At 48.7% G+C, this 20,603-nt stretch overlaps 1 protein-coding gene across 1 annotated transcript in view; it reads left to right on the top strand.

Moving 5' to 3' along the window:
• Positions 1–20,603, top strand: part of CEP120 (centrosomal protein 120) — a 273,530-nt gene that overhangs the window by 151,482 nt on the left and 101,445 nt on the right. Inside the window, exon 17 of the mRNA XM_082243777.1 lies at positions 13,885–14,007. Within this exon, the coding sequence (XP_082099903.1) occupies positions 13,885–14,007 (123 nt within the window). The remainder of the gene's footprint in view (positions 1–13,884; positions 14,008–20,603) is intronic.

The following is a 20,603-nucleotide window of genomic DNA, read 5'->3' as shown; positions in this document are numbered from 1 at the left end:
TGATAACAATAGACTGTGCCTGTGTTAGGTCAGTTGTGTTATAACGACCACTTTTGGTCTCCATTGGAAGCTGTGTGACAGTGACAATGCAGGAGCACATTTGGGAGACAGAAAGCTGTCACCATATAGCAGGAAGTGCCTGAACTAGTAACAACACTTTTTTTAAAGGAAGCTGCAAATTTAACAAATATTGAAATAGGTATTTATAATTGCCATAAGACATTAAAACTAAATCTTTTAAAAAAGATTTTGGTAATTGGATTTTTGAAATACTTTAAAACAGGGATTCTTATTTCATTAACATGTTCTTTCTTACACAGCCCAAAGATACAAACGTATTTTCCCTGACAAATTTTGTGAGGTTGCTTAAAATTCAGCTTCAGATTATGCAAGAAACTCCAACATACTGGAAAGGATTTTTTTCCTGTTTTTAGTAGCAACATTTTTAGTAAAAAATAAAGAAAAAAATGATAACTTGAAGGAAAAAAAAAAACCCTCCATTTTAGTATTTCAAACAAAGATGGCAAAACATTACTTAAAGCTGGCCACAAACTGTCAAAAGACAGGCCAGTTTAGTAGCAAGTGCCACCTAAATTTTTAACAGTTTGTGGCCCTATTGAACGGACATTTTGGAAAATGTTCCTCTTTCAGTGTCTGCAGCCACATCCACTTCTTTAAGTAAATAGAAGAATCCGTTTTTTTTTTCCATTCGGCCTTCTGGCTGAACAAGAAAAAACTGCATGGCCACCTTAAGCAGGAAATAGTCATTGGTCCTGTAGAATGCTTGACTGTTCATTTTAAAATTACATGATTAATATAATAATTTGTCACATTTTTCCAAAAACTTTTAATACATAAGGCAAGGCCATAAATAAACAGGGAAAAATGCCCTAAGAACAATGGTCAAGGATATGTTTGGCTGGCCTTGCACAATTTTAGATGCGTGCTGCAATCTGGCTTCTATTATTAAAGGGCAAGTTCGCCTTTTGAAACAAGTTTTATATGTTCCACCCGTATGTAGGGTGGAACATGTAACTTGTTCCAGCAGCAGCAGCAGCCTCTCCCACCCTACCCCAGTGACGGCGAATAGGGATCTTCTCCCGGTGCCCGCTGTCACTATTTCATAATAATGCGGCAGGGTTCTACTAGTTTCCCGTGAATGACTTGAACTACAAGTATCGTCAGCAGCAAAGGCTCGTAGTTCTGAATGGACTGCAAGGTAGCTGATGAGCGGCCTCATAATTCATTTACAAGCCCTGCAGCTTGTAAACAGCCAGTCTGTATGCAGGTATGGGCTAAAAGCTGCAGGGCTTGCCTGCAGGAGTCTGGCATTGCACCCCTGATCCACTGATGATGGATACAATGCTCCTTAGGGAGAAAATAATAAATGCATATTTTTTCCAGCAAAAATTTGTGTATTTATTATTTTTTTCCCAAAAGGTGAACTTATCCTTTAAGGATACAGCCAATTGAAAAAGGTGCTTTCCCAGAGTTGCCCATTTACAGCTGCATTTACTATTTACCAATAAGAGCCCCTTCACAACTTTCGGTTTGTGTTTTTTGTTTTTTTCCCCCCACTATACACTGAAAAACTGCAAAATGTTAAAGAACAATGCAGTGATCAATAAGAAAACGTGTTTTCTCTTTCATTTATTGACAGACACAGCTCCATATCATCTTTGACCCTTGGGTTATGCTGCTCTCCATAGGAGTAGGACTAGGTGGAAACAAATTTGACTATGGCCATAGGGTAGTCCTAGGGGGGGTGGCATACTTCCCTTTTCCTGCTATAGGACTTCAATTTTATTTCTGCCTAGTCAGGAGTAAAGGCCTGGTTCCCTGCTGGAATCTCTGGTCCTGGCATTTTTTTCCCTTTTACATGGAATTTTTTTCTTCTATTATTATTTTCTGTTCCTGTGAGAACTACAATCAACTGCCAAACTGGGTAATGCACTGGATATCCTAGATTCTTACAGTCTTCCCAGTCTGGCCAGCGAGCGTGATCCAACTTTAGCTCGCTAGGTTGGCTGCGACATAGCTCCACTGGACTGGGCTGACCTGCGAGTGAAACACCTTGTGAGGATGCATAGCCCTGGTCACGACCTGAGTCGCAGCGTACCTCTGGCCCGCAGCCAAGATGGTGCGCTGGACTATCTAGAGTGGTGCCCACTCGGTTCCCAGGTGTGGTGAGTAGTGTTCCCCCTCTCCTCTGGGAAAATGTTGGGGTGGACGTGAGCCCCTTTCCTCGGGTTGGAAGGCCCCTTATGTGCCCTTCCTTCCTGCCTGGTGCCCCCCCCCCACTAGCGGGGTTCCTCTGCACATGTTTCCCTCACCTACCCCCCTTAGTCCCCCCTCCCCGGGGTGGCCTGGCTAGTTAAGGTACGGGGTCATTCAGTGTTGGGCTGGAGGGGGAGGGAGTGCGGCAGCTCACAATAAAATTTTATGTGGCAATGTCAGGGTGGGGGTCCCTGTTAGGGCCCCCCTGGCGGACTACAAGTACGTTGGGGGTCCTGGATGCCGCACCGCGTGGCGCCACCATTTTACTGTGGATGGCTGTTCTGCCGCTTCGGCGGCCATGTTTGTATAGTCCGGTGGCCATGTTTTAGGAGATTCCCATTGAAATTAATGCAGCAGCCATATTCTTGTAGCCTGTGGAGCGGTGATGCGGCGGTAGGCATCTAGTGGCAGTGACAGCGCTTCCTCCTTCTCTCTAAACGCCACATGGCAAGCAGCCTGGCGCTCTGCATCCTTCCCTAAGTCAGTGGTGGGGGGTCCCTGCGGGTGTACAGCTCCCTCTTTCTGCTATAGCAGCGCCGCTGGTGCGCTGGGACTTGTAGTACTACCACTGCAGCGGTGAGGGGGGTTTTTCCATTGCAATTTTTTCACATATTGCGGGCGGCCTCCGGGTTATCCATGGAGTCCCTGGAGCATGTGTCACCACCTGACCCACTCTCAGAAGCTGCCGGACCCTCTGGGACTCAGTCTACCCTGTCGGCCATGAAGGCGGTCCTGCAATCACTAATGTCCAAAGTTGATACGGCCTTTAAAAAGCGGTCTAGCAAGAAGCCTCCCCCGCTTCACCTGCATCCTCTGCCTCCTCAGATTCTGAGGTGAATTTGGCCGCCGCAGACCCGAGTCAATACATCAGGTCTACGTCCACGAACCCGCAGTGCTCTGACAGTGAGGATGAATCCTCTTCCACCACAGCCGCGCATAGAAAGGCACTTGTGGAGACACTGTTTGTTTCTATCAGTACAGGAAACGTTAAAATTGGAGGCAATTTGGTACCTGTAGACCATCCAAGGTGATTGTGTTCCCCTTTCCTGCCTATTTTGACGAGATGGTCCCAAGTCAGTGGGGATCCCCGAAACGCATGTATGGGATGCCTAAGCGTTTCGCTAGGCGGTATCCTTTTGAAGAGCCCCTTTTGAAGAAACTGACCGTTCCACCGGTGGTGGATTCTCCGATTTCCAGATTGAATAAAGCCATGCTTCTTCCGGTGGAGGATTCCCCGGCTCTTAAAGACCATGTGGAAAAGAGAGCTGAGGCTCTGGTCTGATACATTTTTACTGTAACAGGTTCAGTTTTGAGGACGGTGTTTGCCATCACCTTGGTCTCCCAGACCTTAGAGGAATGGGCAAAGCTTCTGCACTAGGATTTGAAAGGGGGTCAGCATTCTCCGAAGCTGGCACATCAGTTGATACAGGGGTTACAGTATGTCTGTGATGCCTCTCTGGTTGCGGCCCCTTTAGCCTGCAGAGTGTCTGTGACAAGTTTTCCTTTGCCGCATGATTTGGCTGAAATACTGGTCTGTGCACCTTCCAAAAAGGTATTGGATGATCTCCCTTTTGTAGGAGCCTGTTCGGAGCTTCTATGGAGATCATTAAAGGTCCTACGGGAGGTAAGATTACTTGGCTTCCACAGGTTGCCAAGAGCAAAGAGCCAAGTCGTAAATGTGGTCCTTTCTTCTCGGCTCACAAACGGCCCTTTCATCCTTCACGGGAGGTTCTAAGAGGCCATGCATGGGCTGGTAAGTGAAGAGCGGGTTCCACTGGTCCCGCAGACGAGCCCTCCCCTGCCTGAAGGGGCACCCTCACCTGTATCTGGGGTGGGGGGGATCTCTTTCATTCAAGACAAGTGGGTCCACAAGTTGATTCGGTCCGGTTACAAGATCGAGTGTTGGTCCTTGCCCCCCCCCCCCCCCCGGCAAGGTTCTTCCCCTCCAACTTGTGCCTACCCCTGGATCGGCTTTAGGGCCTTTACAGGGCGGTGCAGGATCTGCTATTACAGGGAGTAATTGTGTCGGTTCCAGAGTTGGAACATTTTCAAGGATTTTATTCAAATCGGTTTACTGTTCCCAGGAAGGAGGGCAAGGTCCATCCAATCTTGGACCTCAAGGTCCTGAATCACTTTGTGCGGGTTCAGAAATTTCTGATGGAGTCCATTCGTACGGTGGTAGCGTCCATTCATCAAGGGGATTTTCTGGCTTCTATTGATATCAAGGATGCTTACCTTCATATCCCAATATATGTCGGGGGTATAATCCATTTGTGGCGTTACCCTTAGTTCTCGCTTCAGCTCCTCGGGTGTTCACAAAAGTACTGGCTCTGGTGTTGGCCTTGCTCAGGCGGAGGGGGATCGCGGTGCTAGGGTAACTGGATGATCTCCTTCTCCGAGCAGAGTCTCCGTCTGTCTTGAAGACAATCTGGACATCACTGTGCGAACTCTGCAAGAGTTCGGCTGGTAACTGAATTTTCAGAAGTCTGCTCTGATTCCATCCAACAACCTGGATTTCCTGGGTCTGACTTTGGATTCAGCCTCAGCCAAGATGTTTCTTCCGGAGGCGAAACTGCTGAAGTTGCAGCATGCGATTCGACTCCTGTTGTCCATCCGTTGGTTGTCTCTCAGGACTTGCATGCAGGTGCTGGGCTTGATGATCTCCACCTTCAATGCTCTTCCGTTTGCTCAGTTCCATACCAGGCCTCTGCAAAAGGAGATTCTTAACAAATGGGACAAGAATCCTCAATCTCTGGACAATCTGATCCTGTTGAGCCGGGCGACAAGGGGATCCTTGATTTGGTGCCTCTGTTCCCTGCGCTTTGACAGGGAAACTCCTTTCTCCCCCTGTACTGGACAGTGATCACCACGGATGCCAGCCTGTCCGGGTGGGGAGCGGTCTTGGGCACAGATTCAGCTCAAGGGATTTGGACCCGGGAGGAGTCCAGTCTGCCGATCAATATCCTGGAAATTCAGGCGATCAGGCTTTGCCTCTCCCTGTGGACCGATTGTCTGCAGGAGTGCCCGGTAAGGATTCAATCGGACAATATCACGGCTGTGGCATATGTCAATGATTAGGGGGGCACCAAAAGTGTCCTAGCCGGCATTTTAAGGTGGGCAGAACGATATGTTCCAGCCCTCTCAGCTGTGCACATTCCAGGGGTGGAAAATTGGCAGGCGGACTATCTCAGTCAACAGGCGCTGGATCCGGGCGAATGTTCTCTACACCCGAAGGTGTTTCATCAACTGTGTATCTGGTGGGAGACTCCCGATGTGGACTTGTTGGCCTCTCGTCTAAACTGGAGGTTCAGAGGTTTGTGGCAAGGTCTCAGGATCCTCTGGCCGACGCCTCGGGTGCTCTGGTGGCACCGTGGGGTCGGTATCGTCTTAAGCAGGGGTGCCAGTCAATTTTATCATAGGCCGCAACAGCATTATGGTTGCCCTCAAAGGGCCAGCTGTGTCTGTAAAACTAGATGTCCAGAGCATCCCCCCCCCTTCCCATTACATCAGATGGTAAAAATCCCTCCAGACCTTTAGAAGCCAAGAGTCCCCCACCCTCCCTTACATCACAGTGCACACCCCTTATCTTGTGCTGCTGTCGGGAAGAAACTAGGGGTGGAGCCAGAAAGCAGAAAGTGCAGGGTCTGGAGGAGGAACATAGGGACTGGAGTCAGTTGCTGGAGTTTGAATGCTGGGACCAGGGAAGATGGAGATCAAGGGGGTACTGTAGCTGCACAGAGAGATGAAGGGATCTGTAGGATTTCTGTCCCCCTCCCTGCTGCCGATTGCTGAGATTGGGAGAGGGCAGAGACAAGCCTCTCCGCACCTGCACGGAGAAGTGCCGGACCTGGAGGAGTTCAATTCTTATTTCTGCCATCGACTGCTGAGACAAGGTAGGGGCAGAAACAAGGGGATTGCTGCAGCTGCGAGGGCCACATGAAATGCCCAGGATTTCCGGATTCAGCCCACGAGCCTTGTGTTTGACACATGTGGTCTAATGTATGCCTTTCCTACATTACAACTTCTGCTAAGACTTCTGCGCAGAATCGAGGCAGACGGGATTCCAGTCATTCTGGTGGCCCCAGACTGGCCTCGCCAGTCTTGGTACGACGGCTTAGTAAGACTGGTTGCCAATGTCCTTTGCAGACTCCCTCTCAGAGAAGATCTTTTGTCTCAAGGACCGATCTTCCATCCTGCTTTACGGTCACTGGCTTTAACGGCCTGGCTATTGAAAGCCAGGTACTGAAGGGTAGAAGGCTGTCTGATTTGGTGATTCCTACACTATTAAAAGCTAGAAAATCTACTTCTAGTAAGACTTATCATAGTGTTTGGAGGGCGTACATTTCTTGGTGTCAGTCTTGGGCGGGTTTCCCCCCGTTCCTTTTCTGTGTCCCGTCTGCTGGAGTTCCTACAACAGGCTGTAGATCAGCGTTTGGCTCTGGGCACAATCAAGGGCCAGATTTCTGCCTTAGCAATTTTTTTCCAGCGGCCATTGGCTGCAAATTATTTGGTTCACACTTTCGTCCAGGGGGTTCATCACTTGGCTCCTGGGGTAAGGTCCCTGGTACCTCCATGGGACTTTAATCTGGTACTGTCAGTTCTTCAAAAACCGCCTTTTTGTAAATATTTGGGAACTTCCTCTGCTTACTCTGTCACAGAAGGTGGCCTTCTTGGTGGCTATTACTTCTGCACACAGGGTGTCAGAGCTGGCTGCGCTGTTCTGTCTGTCACCTTATTTGGTGGTTCACAGGGACAAAGTGGTGTTCTGTCCCTGCAAGTCCTTCCTTCCTAAGGTCGTCTCGGGTTTACACTTGAATAAAGACATTGTGTTACTTTCCTTGTGCCCCAAGCTGAAACATCCTAAAGAAATTGCTTTACATTCCCTGGATATGGTTTGGGCATTTCAGATTCCTTGTTTGTCCTTACGAATGGCTCTTGTAAGGGGCAGGCCACATCTGCTGTTACCATTTCCAAATGGATCAGGCAGACGGTGGTGCAGGCCTATTCCATCAGGGGTCAGGTTCCTGCTTTCCCTGTTAAGGCGCATTCTACAAGGGCGCTTAGTGCCTCCTAGGCCTTCCGTCATCAGGCCTCAGTGGTCCAGGTGTGCAAGGCGGCCACATGGTCGTCTGTCCATACATTCACAAAGTTTTACAAGGTGGATGTACTCGCATCTGCGGATGCTGCGTTCAGCCGAAAAGTTTTGCAGGATCTCTGGATCTGTTAACTTCCTGATCGTCGCGCATGGAGTGCAGATTATCCTGGTGGCTGCCTATTTCTGCTGGGTGGTGAGTCTGGTGGGGTCCTCTCCCTCTCTGCTGAGGATCGCTTGGTGCTTTGTGCCTGGCGACCAGCTGGTGCTACCAGCGTGGTGGGGGTTGTCCCTTTGCAATGTTTTACACTTTTTGTGGGATCGCCCTGGAGTCTTTGGAGCACATCTCCCTACCTAATCCCCTCCCTGAGGCTGCGGGGCCCTCCGGGTCCCAACCATCCATTGATGCGCTGATGGCGAGTCCTTTGTGTCCCAGGTGGAGGTGGGTTTCAGGCAACAGGCTAGCAAAAAGCACCCCCTGCCTCATCTGTCTCATCAGATCCTGAATCTGATTCGGCCGCCATGGACGTGGGTCACCCTGTTGGGTCTGCGACCACGTGCCTGGAATCCTCAGATAGTGAGGACAATTCCTCCACATCTGCAACCGCGCACGAGAAGGCGCTGGTGGAAACACTGTTTGTTTGTATCTGTGCGTGAGACCTTAAATATGGAGGATGCAGCTGCGACTGAGGCACAGGTTCCCTTTGGCACTCGCAAGCCATTCAGAGCCGCAAAGGTGTTTCCTTTCCCTGCCTATTTTGACAGAATTGTCGCTAAAGAGTGGGGATGACCAAAGTGCCCCCTTGGGGTCCCTTAGCAATTTGCTAGGCGATACCCCTATAAAAGGTCCCTTATTAGGAAGTGGACTGTAACACTGGTGGTGGACCCTCCGGTTTCCAGATTTAGCAAGGCAACCTTGATTCAGGTTGAACAGTCCCTGGCCTTTAAGGATCTGGCTGACAGGAAGGCGGAGGCTGTGGCCCCCAATGTGTACACTCTATTTTGGCAGTGGTCCTTCGGTGTGTCTTTTGGCTCAAATGCTGGTCTGACCACACTTCTAAAAAGACCTTGACTGATCTTCCCTTTCGCCTGTTTGGAACTATCCTGGATGACGAACTTGGTCTGGCAAGTGAAGTGCGGGCTTCTCCAGACCTGAGGACGAGGCCTCTTCAGCAGGAAGGTGCACCCTCACCCAAATCTGGGGTGGGGGTATGTCATCGCTGCTTCCCGGGCCCATGGGCTCCCCTGGTACAAGAAAAAGTGGGTCCTCTAGGTCATTCGGTCCAGGCTACATTATCGAGTTTCGTTATTACCCTTCGGTAAGGTTCTTCCTTCCGACGTGCGTCTGTCCCCGGACCACTTACAGGCTTTTTGGGACAGTGCAAGACCTTTTACTTTACGGGTGATGATCCTGGTTCAGATTTGGAGCGTTTTCAGGGGTTTTGCTCAAACCTGTTTACAGTCCTCAGGAAAGACGGAAGGGAAGGTGCATCCATGTCTGGACCTCAAGGCGACTGAACTGCTTTGTGCGGGTGCAGAAGTTCAGAATGGAGTCCGTTCATATGGTGGTGGCTTCCCTGCATCAGGGGGATTTTCTTGCCTCCGTCGACATTAAGCATGCTTACCTTCACATTCCAATATGTGTCGATCTCCAGCGCTTTCTCCACTTTGCTGTGGGAGAGGAGCAATATCCGTTTGTGTCGTTACCTTTTGGTCTCGCCTCTGCTCCACGGGTCTTCATGAAAGCGTTGGCCCTGGTGCTAGCATTGTTATGCCAATGGGGGATCACGATGCTGGGCTACTTCTGCGAGCGGAATCTCCGACTACTCTGGTGGAAAACCTGGAAATCACCATACGAGCTTGAAGGAGTTTGGCTGAATTCTGAATTTTCAGAAGTCTGCTCTGGTTCCGTCCACAAACTGGACTATCTGGGTCTGACTCTGGACTCTACCTTAGCCAGAGTGCTTCTTCCTCTGGACAAACTCCAGAAACTACAGACTGCAATTCATCTCCTGCTGTCCAGCAGATGGTTATTCCTCCGGACTTGCATGCAGGTGTTGGCCCTGATGGTGTCTACCTTTGGGGCGGTTCCATTTGCACAGTTCCTTACGAGGTCCCTGCAAGGGAGATTCTGGCCAAATGGGGCAAGAATCCGCAATCTCTGCTTCCTCCCCTGTATTGGACAGTGGTCATCATGGATGCCAGCCTGTCTGGTTGGGGAGTCGTTCTCTGCGAATATTCTGCTCAGGGGATCTGGACATTGGAAGAGTCCAGACTACTGATCTGGTGAACTGGTCTTGGAACTTTAAGCAATCTGACTGGGCCGTTAAACGGATCGTATTCAGGGATGTCCAGTGCGTATTAATTCGGACAATGCCACGGCCGTGTTTTGTCAGTCACCAGGGGGGCACGAGAAGTGTCCTGGCAGCTCTGGAGGTAGCCGGAATTCTAAGGTGGGAAGAACAGTTGGTTCCAGCCCTCTCTGTTGAACGCATTCCCTGGGTGGAAAACTAGCAGGTGGATTACTTCAGTCAGCAGGCGTTGGACCAAGGGGAGTGTTCCCTTCATCCGGAGGTGTTTCATCAGTTATCCTGGTGGGGCATCCCTGAGGTGGATCTGTTGGCTTCCTGGCTCAACAGAAAGGTGCAGAGGTTTGTTGCTCAGTCACGGGATCCTCTGGTGGACGCCACAGATGCGCTGGTGGCCCCGTGGTTCAGTATCGTCTGATTTACGCCTTCCCTCTCTCTCTCAAGCTTCTGCCAAGGCTTCTATGCAGGATCGAAGCAGAAGGGATTCCCGACTGGCTTCACCGGGCTTGGTATGCTGATCTGGTGCGGCTGGTCGCCGACATTCCTTGGCAGCTTCCTCTCAGGGAGGATCTGCTGTCCCAAGGACCAATCTTCCATCCTGCTTTACAGTTGCTGGCTTTGATGGCTTGGCTGTTAAACACCAGATGCTGGTGGATAGAGGTCGGTGTTTCCAACGCTGTTAAAAGCTTGAAAACCTACTTCTAGAAAGATCTACCATCGTACGTGGAAGACGTACATTGCGTGGTGTGAGTCTCTTGAGGGTTCATCCTCGCTCTTGTTCGGTGGCTTGGATCTTGACCTTCCTTCAATAGGGGGTTGAGCAGAAACTGGCCTTGAGTACTATCAAGGGTAGGGTGTCGGCCTTAGTGGTCTTATTTCAACAGCCTTTGGCCACATACTCCCTGGTGCGTACTTTTCTTCAGGGAGTTAGGCACTTGACACCTCCAGTGTGGTCTCTGTTGCCACCTTGGGATCTCGACTTGGTGCTCTCAGTCCTCCAGAAACCTCTTTTTGAGAACCTTCAGGAAATTCCTCTGCTTACGCTGTCCCAGAAGGGGGCCTTTTTTGGTGGCTTTGACCTCTGCGCGTAGGGTGTCGGCATTTGCTGCGTTATCCTGTCGTTCACCTCACCGGTGGTTCACAGTGATTAAGTGGTTCTTCTCCCCTGTCCATCGTTCCTTTCTCAGGTTGTCTCTGATTTTCATTTGAATGAAAATGTCCAAGGGCCAACATATCCAAAGGAAATTGCTTTGGATGTGGACCGGGCTATTAGGGTGTACCTGGCAGCTTCGGGGTCTTTTAGAAAGTCAGACTCGCTATTTGTGCTCACGGATGGGCCTCAGAAAGGATTGTCCGTTTCCTCAGCGACCATTTCCAGGTGGATCAGACACACCGTGGTTCAGGCCTATTCCATCCAGGGTCAGGTTCCTCCTTTTCCCTATCAAGGCGCATTCTACTCAGGCGCTCAGTGCCTCCTGGGCTTTCTGTCATCGGGCGTCAGCAATGCAGGTTTGCAAGGCGGCCTCCTGGTCATCGGTGCACACTTTCCCAAAGTTTTATAAAGTGGATGTGTTGGCAGCTGCGGATGCTTCCTTTTGGCCGCAAGGGTTTTGCAGGCTGCTGTTTAGAGGACCTGGTCTTCTTTTGAGAGTGTATTTCTTTTTTTTTTTTTTCAGGTGAGCTCCAGTTATTATGGTTGGGCTGCGGTTTGCCTGGTTGGCTATAGTTAACCTTGGGAATTTCTTTTTCACTGTTCCCACCCTCAAGTTTAACACTGCTTTGTGACGTCCCAATGGTTAAGAAGATAGGAGCTGTGTCCGACAATGAACAAAAGAGAAAATGGGACTTTTGGCTTACCGTAAAATCCATTTCTCTGATGTTTATTGACTGACACAACATCCACCCCTCTGTGGAGTTGGATTTCTTCTGACACTGCTTGTAAGATAACGGAGTACCTATAGCAGAGAGAGGGAGTATACCCCCTGGGACTGCTCAAAGGAGTAGCCAAACTTTTTTTCTGCCTAGTGTCCTACTCCTGTAGGGGGCAGTATAACCCAATGGTTAAGAAGATCAGGAGCTGTGTCAGTCAATGAACATCAGAGAAATGGATTTTACTGTACGTCAAAAATCACATTATTCACAGAATTTTTATTACAAAGTAAACATGTGAATTACAAGTAAATCACATTTTTCTTGTTTGTGCTAAAAAAAGAAAAAAATTACACTGGGCTGCCTTTTTTTTTCATTTTCCAAATGTCACTTTGCTATTTGCTATGACTCTCTCTAAGACAGGAGTCATCAAACTATGGCCCTCCAGCTGTTCAGGAACTACAGTTCCCATCATGCCTAGTCATGTCTGTGAATGTCAGAGTTTCACAATGCCTCATGGGATGTGTAGTTCCGCAACAGCTGGAGGGCCGTAGTTTGAAGACCCCTGCTCTAAGAGAACAGTAAAACTGCTCTGTGTACATTTTTTTTTGGGTAGTTTCAGGTTAGTAGCTCAAATAGTGAAACCGGAGGGTCAGTATGACATCCAGGCAGCTAGCATGTTTAGAAAGAGAAGCCTCTGTGGTTCTAATGGAAGGTTTCTTTTTAAAATTTAGGGCCGGTTCAAACTGGTGCGCTGAAAGACATTGCATGTAATTTGCACCGCACTGCTATGCCAATCACATGTGCAATGCCTTTGCAATGCAAATTTAGCCATACAGATGGTATGGCTAAATTTGCATCACATTCAGACCAAAGTCGTGCAGGACCCTTTTTCTTTTTTTTTGTCCAACAGAATCTGATTGCATGGGTGCAAAACGATTCCTGTCCAAATTGACACTTTGCACTGCGATAAGCGAACTAATCTGGGGGTGTTATTAACTTTTTATTGACGCCCCCAGCAGTTCGCATATGGCAGTGTGAACTGCCTGCAAGTCGGGTACGAACCCGCAGTGGATTCACAGGGTTCCTGCATTGCACCAGTGTGAACCTCCCCTCAAACACAGATTTTGTGTTTTTAGCAGTAGATGACATAAGGGGGTGAATTTACTAAATCTGGTGAACATGTGCACAGTAGCATATTCGCTTTTAAGGGCTTGCTCACACTTGACTACATTTCTAACCCCTAACAAACCCTCCTATAGCTATAGTATGGGGGTTAGATCCACTTTATTGAGCTTTAGTATAGGCGTTAGACAGGCTTTTTACAAGCGTTATTGAGGAGTTAAAAATGCTCCCCAAACGCACTATGGGCAGTTTGACAAGCGTTAAAGCATGTTAAAACTGCTCCACAAATGCCGATTCTGTTACAGTTAATAAGTTAATCTTCACGCCCTGTAACTGCTCCGTAACTACCTGCCAGAACATTTGCAAAGCGTTACCATAGACTTGAATGGGAGGCGTTAAAAGGCTTCAAATGCCTTTGGACTCGACATTAGGCTATAGTTTATGATGCAACGCTAATGCTTCATGTTTTAATTGTGTGAGCAGCTCTATGTGCTGTCTATTGTATCTTGTGCATAGGCGTTTGAGGGGCGTTTTTAACACCACTAAAATACCTGCTTTTAATGCCAGTGTGAACTCACTCCAGCTTGTTCAATTAGGCTTTTTGTCCAAAAAAAAAAAAAAAAAAAAAAACCTGGAGGCTGATCGGTTTCTTTGCAGAGCTGCACCAGATTTTCACTCTCCAGTTTTAGTAAATCAACCCCATGTTGTCCTAAAACAGGACCTTGGCATTGTCCTTTTTTGATCAGTTTTTCCACTGGAGCTTGTTTTCCTAATTTCCTGGTTTAGTAGTAAGCCAAATAAAGGGCAGTTTAATAGTACTGCTAGTAAGATATGCGTTTTAGGAGGAAATCCTAAAACTCTAGTGTGATAAAACAGCAGTAACTAAACTGTCAGACGTAATAGCATTTAGTGAAGGGCTGTTTCTGCATTTTATCTGCTGTCTGTGTTTTTCTATGTCACAAGGGAATAAATAACTTTTCACATTTGTTTCCTAAAAGCAGCTTTTTTCCGATTTGTCTTTTCTTTCCCTGTCTATTCAGCTTTAGTGAGAAGAGCTGTAATTTATGGTGGTAATGTTATTTTGATATCTGTTTAATGTCTATTTGTTCAAGGGCTAGGTACGGACATGCTCTACATCTTCGGTTTGCTTATTTAAGTAGCTCATTTTAATGGATTTATATCAAGGCCTTCCTTTCTTTTTCCGCTTTTTAGCTTCAAGAGGCAGAACATAAGTTTAAATTACTGGACAAGGAGTTTCATCAGTACAAAGAGCAACAAAGCAGTAAACCAGAAATCCGATTGCAGTCTGAGATCAATCTTCTCACACTAGAAAAGGTAATATTGACTCACTTGTCTCACAAATGAAACCTTTTTCTGCATATTTAAAGCGTTTGTTACTCCAACACTTCATATTCCTGATATGTGCCCGCTGTACCATGTACTTGTATGAGAAAGTCTCCTGTTCTTTGTATTGCTTCCTTTATGTGAAATCCCTGCTGTTCCTGCCAGTCCCTCTGGTTTCCTATTAAAAACTGACCACACTAAGCAGGAGAGCACACCATGGTCAGTTCTCTAGCTATGCTGGGAACTCAGCCTGCTCGCCACCAATGATCAGACTTGTCCTGACACGCCCCGTCTGCACAGCCATTCACTGGGAAGCTCAGTGTCCTGCTGTTTCGCCTACCCCCAGCTCTTATGCAGCTGAAAACAGGAAATGTGATCACTTATAAAAAAGGGAATCAAAAACCATTTGCCTTTTCATCTTTATTTTAAACCGAATGGGTTGTTTTACAATCACTTTAAGGCAGGGATGGGGAACCTACGTCCCGGGGGCCGTATGCGGCCCTCAAAGTCATTTGGTCCGGCCCCCGGTGCAGCTGAGTCTGTGTCTCTCAGCTGATCTGTCAGAACGGAGCCAATGCTTCCTGTATAGTTCTGGCTCCATTCTGACAGTCTGAGTGAGTCACAGGCGGAGTGATATTAAATGCACTCCGCCTGTGACCAATACAGGAAACTTTGCCTCTTCCTCCAGCGTGGCGCCGCTGCTAGCCAGCATTTCCCGCCAGCAGCACACACAGCAGTACCAGCCAGAGCCAGCAGTACCAGCCAGAGCCAGCAGTACTCAGAGCAGTACCAGCCAGAGCCAGCAGTACCAGCCAGAGCCAGCAGTACTCACAGCACTATAAGCCAGAGCCAGCAGTACCCAAAGCAGAACCAGCAGTACCCACAGCAGTACCAGCCAGAGCCAGTAGTACTCACAGCAGTACCAGCCAGAGACAGTAGTACCCACAGCAGTACCAGCCAGTGTCAGCAGTACCCACAACAGTACCAGCCAGAGTCAGCAGTACCCACAACAGTAGCAGCCAGCAGTACCCACAGCAGTACCAGCCAGCAGTACCAGCCTGAGCCAGCAGTACCAGCCAGCAGTACCCACAGCACAGTACAAGCCAGCAGTACCAGCCTGAGTCAGCAGTACCAGCCAGCTATACCCACCAGCATTACCCGCCAGCAGTTCTTTTCAAAACTTACCACCACAAAGTCGACTGCGCTCCAGACTGATTGACGCAAACCTGGAAAACCAGTTGTGAGTAGCAACATCATCAATACCAGCTAACATCACACACCTCACCAAAGAGAAGCAGTTGCAGCCATCACATTAGGGGTGAGTTACTTAATTTTTGACCAAATTTAACAGGCACATTTTTAAGTTTATAATTTTGTACGGCCCCCGAATGATTTTATAAATACCCAAATGGCCCTTGGCAGAAAAAAGGTTCCCCATCCCTGCTTTAAGGCTTCTTCTTTTAAAAGCAGATATTTGTTACAACAGTGAAGGTGAAGAATAGTAAAAGTGATCATACACACTAGAAGTGGATTAGAAAGACATATACCATCAAACTACCTGTGGGCACTTGTTTGTGTTGGTGGGCTCCTAAACAAATGATTGGCTTGATTTGGCATTCAAGCCTATGTGTGGCGGAGAGGAAGGAGGTTTGCAAACACCCTGCCAGCTTATCAAGGGAAAAGGGTTATTGGTTACCAGCTTTTTTATTCTAAGAAGCAATTGGTGTTCAGGTGCCTGACAATAAGGAATATGGAGTGATAATCTGCAGAGATTCTGCACTTTATACCGTATATAACATGTTTGTATTTCTCTATCGCTCATTGACAGACGTAGTCTTCTTGATTCTCAAGAGCTGAGCTGGGTTATGTTGTCTCCGCAGGAGTAGGACTAGGCAGAATGACAAAACGTTCTGGCTCCACCCTAGGGGCAGTCCCTGAGGGTATATCCTCCCTCTCTCTGCTACAGGGAATCAGTTTTTTTTCTGTCTAGTCAGGAGTAAGGACCTAAGTTCCTTGCTGGGATCTTTTGGTCCTGGCAAGACTTTTTTTCTTTAAGAAAAAGACATTTTTTAGGTAGTTTTCTCCAGTGTTTTTTTCCTGTGAGATCTTCAAGCAAAAATGCCGGACTGGGCGACACTTGTGGTCACCCCAGCCGGCCTACGAGCGCGCGCAGACCATGGCATTGCGCTTGGTCGGCCGCGACATATTCAAGTAAGTATGCGGGGCCGGGCGACGGGCTGGATGTTGAGATCCAGTGGTCACCCCGGTTTCTGCCTAAGAGCGCGTGCAGACCAGTGCTCTGAGTCGGCCGCGACGGAGTCCCAGTAAAGGGACTGACTTTGCGAGTTAAAAGCTCGCTTGGACGCCAGGTACCAGAGAGTCGAGGCGTCCACAGACCCCCACCCCGGTGGAGAGGGTATTGTGAAGAGAGGGTGCCTGTCGGTTCGGTATGGTGAGTAAACGTTCCCTTTTTTCCTCATTATGAGGCAGTATATATTATGGGCCCCTCCATATATGGTCAGTATATATCTGATACTTACAAGTCCCCCTTGTAATACAGCATGTGTTTGTGGGAAGTGGACTTGGTTCAAGAGCTAACACTCTACCCAGCAGACTGTAACATTACAGCAGACATAGGAGGTATAATCCTACCTTATGTGCAGTGTATCTCTGTAGATCCATATGTCACCTCTTAGCAGAGTGCAGGTGGATGTGCTGGGAAGACGATATCGGCGGTCCGCCGCCATTTTGCCGTAGACCGAATGCATGTATGTCCTCAGGTCACGCCGGCCGCCATGTTTTTGGAGTCTTATGTCTCTTCTATGGGGGCGGCCATGTTTTGTGAGCCCAGCTACCTCGTGGAGGGCTGGGAACGCCGGAAGGCGTACACAGGGGGCGGAGCCACGCCTTCTGCCCGGGAAAAAGCAAACAGCTCCTTCCAGTCTGTGTAAGACAGACGCTGACTGCAGTTTGTTGGAAACTGCACTGCATCGGTTGGTGAGCCTTGGGGGTCCCTCTCTCTCTCTCTGGGATCGAGAAGCAGGTACTCTGAGGGGCGCTATTGCGCTAGGGGGAGACACACAAAAAAAAAAAAAAAAAAAAAAAAAAAAAGTTTTTTTGTTTTTGCTGGCAAAGGTGTCCTGTATTAACATGGACCCTGCCACTCATGTATCTCCTCCGGATCCCCTCGAGGGGTCTGCGGGATCCTCCAGCACCCCATTGACAATTGAATCTTTGTCAGCTATTATGGAAACTTTTGTGTCCCGGGTGGAAGTGGCTTGTCAGGGACAGGGCGCAAGAAAGCGACCCCCGCCTAACCCCTTATTATCTGAAACTTCGGATTCAGACTCTGAGCCTATTTCTGCAGTTACAGGTACTTCATCTGGTATTGGTGTCTCGGGTCCTGTCTCTTCAGACAGTGAGGAGGATGTTTCGGCATCCGCCATAGCCCGAGAGGAAGCGTTGGTAAACGCACTCATTGTATCTGTTCAAGAGACTTTAAGGTTACAGGGTATTCCATCAGAAATAGCTGAAACTGAGATCCCTTTTGGGACTAAAAAGCGCATCAAAGTGGCGAAGGTTTTTCCATTGCCCAAATGTTTTGGCAATCCAATCGAAGAAGAATGGCGTCTGCCAAAACGCACTTTTAATATTTCTAAACGCATTGACAGGCGTTATCCGTTTGAGGAAACCCTTATTAAGAAATGGACAGAACCACCTGTGGTGGATTCACCTATTGCTAGATTGAATAAAGCCACGGTTATTCCTTTAGAAGACGCTCCGTCTTTTAAAGATCCAGTGGATCGCAAGATAGAAGCTATGTCTCGCACCATGTTTTCCTTGATTGGATCAGCTTTCAGACCAATAATTGCTATTGGTCTGGTTTCGCAGGCTGTAACTGAATGGACCAAGTGGTTACGCCGGGACTTAGAAGAAGTCCCTCAGGCGGTATCAGATTTGTTGGAACAAATGATACAGGGGTTACAGTTTGTATGTGATGCGGCGTTAGACGCCACTCCATTAATGGCGCGAGCATCAGTCTCAGCAGTGGTTCTCAGGCGTACACTGTGGCTAAAAGGTTGGTTAGCCGACCAAGGTTCCAAATAAGCATTGGCTAATATCCCCTTTTCAGGAGAGCGTCTATTTGGAGCCAACTTAGATGAGATCATTAAGGATCTCACCGGTGGAAAAAGCACCTTTTTACCGCAAAATTTTAAAGGTAGAGGAACTCGTCAAAGACGAGGGCCTTCTTTTTCTGCTCACAAGAGGTTTTTTCGTCCAGCGGGTGAAAAAACTAAGTCCTCCAAAGCTCCTGCAGGAGGCGTCAGGGGTCGTTGGTCGGGCAAGCAAAAGCCCGCCCCCTCCAGACCTGAAGATAAACCATCCAAAGCCTGAAGGTGCGCCCCCACCCATAACTGGGGTGGGGGGACGTCTTCGCCGGTTCCCGGATCCATGGCTTTCCAGAATCCCGGACAAATGGGTTTGCGAAGTCATAAGGTCAGGGTACAAGATCGAGTTTCGATCTCTCCCACCGGCGCGATTCTTCCCTTCCAATATCCGTCTATCCGCAGATCGTTTAGAAGATCTGCGGAGAGCAGTCACAGATTTACTACAACAAGGAGTGGTAGTCCACGTTCCTTGGACAGAACGGTTTCAAGGGTTTTATTCAAACCTGTTTACAATACCCAGGAAAGAGGGCAAAGTGCGTCCAATTCTGGACTTAAGAGCACTCAATTCTTTCGTCAACATAAGAAGATTCAGAATGGAGTCCATTCGCACGGTAGCAGCCTTCCTGCATCCAGGGGATGTCCTAGCGTCCATAGACATCAAGGACGCCTATCTTCACATTCCCATTTTCGCAGGACATCAGCGTTTTCTACGCTTTTCCGTAGAGGAGAACCACTATCAGTTTGTGGCGTTACCTTTCGGTCTCGCCACGGCTCCGCGGGTCTTCACAAAGGTGTTGGCCCCAATGTTGGCACTTCTGCGCCAAAGAGGTATATCGATTCTAGGTTACCTAGACGATCTTCTGCTTCATGCAGAGTCTCCTCAGACCTTGCTACAAAACATAGAAATTACTATGATTTCTTTACAGGAATTCGGGTGGCTGGTGAACCAGCAAAAGTCATTTCTGGTTCCCACCCAGAGGCTCGAATATCTGGGTCTAATTCTAGACACAGTCAGGACGAGAGTTTTCCTTCCGGTAGGGAAACTTCGAAAGATTCAATCAGCAGTCCAGTTGTTACTGTCCAACAGCTGGTCTTCCCTTCGGACGTGCATGAGGGTTCTGGGGTTGATGGTGGCTTCATTCGAAGCAGTCCCATTTGCCCAGTCCCATACCCGAATTCTTCAGCAAGAGATTCTTCTCAGATGGAATCGGAATCCGGAATCCCTGGACAATCAGATACGATTGAGCAAACAGACCAGAGAGTCTCTGGTTTGGTGGCTTCGGTCTCCAATGCTCAGCCAGGGAAAGTCATTTCTGCCAATATATTGGACGATAGTGACCACGGATGCCAGTCTATCCGGATGGGGAGGAATTCTTGGTCAGTTATCTGTCCAGGGACTTTGGTCCCCGGAAGAATCCAGGTTACCGATAAATGTATTGGAACTGAGAGCGATCAGACTTTGTCTGATTCACTGGACCGAGCAGCTCCAGGGCAGCCCGGTTCGGATCCAGTCGGACAATGCCACGGCCGTGGCTTATGTCAATCATCAGGGGGGCACCAAGAGTGTCCGAGCGGCCAAAGAAGTGGCTTGCATTCTTCGCTGGGCGGAACGATTTGTTCCAGCAATCTCTGCGGTGTTCATTCCGGGGGTGGAGAATTGGCAGGCAGATTATCTCAGCCGTCAGACCCTGGATCAGGGGGAATGGTCCCTCCATCCAGACGTTTTCCACCAGTTGTGCCTACGGTGGGGCACCCCGGATGTGGATCTGTTGGCATCACGATTCAACAGGAAAGTTCAGAGATTCGTGGCTCGCTCCCGCGATCCTCTAGCAGAAACCGCAGATGCACTGATCGCCCCGTGGGGGCAATACCAGCTAATATATGCCTTCCCTCCTCTCGCGTTACTGCCAAGACTTCTTCGCAGGGTAGAGGAGGAAGGAATCCCAGTAATCCTGGTAGCTCCGGACTGGCCTCGTCGAGCTTGGTACGCCGACATGGTCAGACTGGTGGCGGACGTCCCATGGAGACTTCCTCTCAGGGAGGATCTACTGTCTCAGGGACCGATCTTCCATCCTGCTTTACGATCGCTGGCTTTAACGGCCTGGCTATTGAGACCCAGGTGCTGAAGGACAAAGGTTTGTCAGCTTCAGTTATTCCTACTCTAGTTGAAGCAAGGAAAGCGACTTCCAGAAAGATTTATCATCGCACATGGAAGTCCTACATTGCATGGTGTGAACCTTTGGGGTTCCGTCCTCGGTCTTATTCGATTAGTCGAATATTGGCTTTTCTGCAACAAGGGGTTGAGCAGAAACTGGCCTTGAGTACTATCAAGGGTCAGGTCTCAGCATTAGCCATCTTCTTTCAGAAGCCTTTGGCTACTCATTCCTTGGTGCGGAATTTCATCCAGGGGGTGCGACA

Source organism: Pelophylax lessonae (genome assembly GCF_965119305.1).
Source record: "Pelophylax lessonae genome assembly, chromosome: 1".
Classification (NCBI taxonomy): Eukaryota; Metazoa; Chordata; class Amphibia; order Anura; family Ranidae; genus Pelophylax; species Pelophylax lessonae.
The sequence above is the reverse complement of the archived record's forward strand: the minus strand, read 5'-3'. Positions and strand labels throughout refer to the sequence as shown.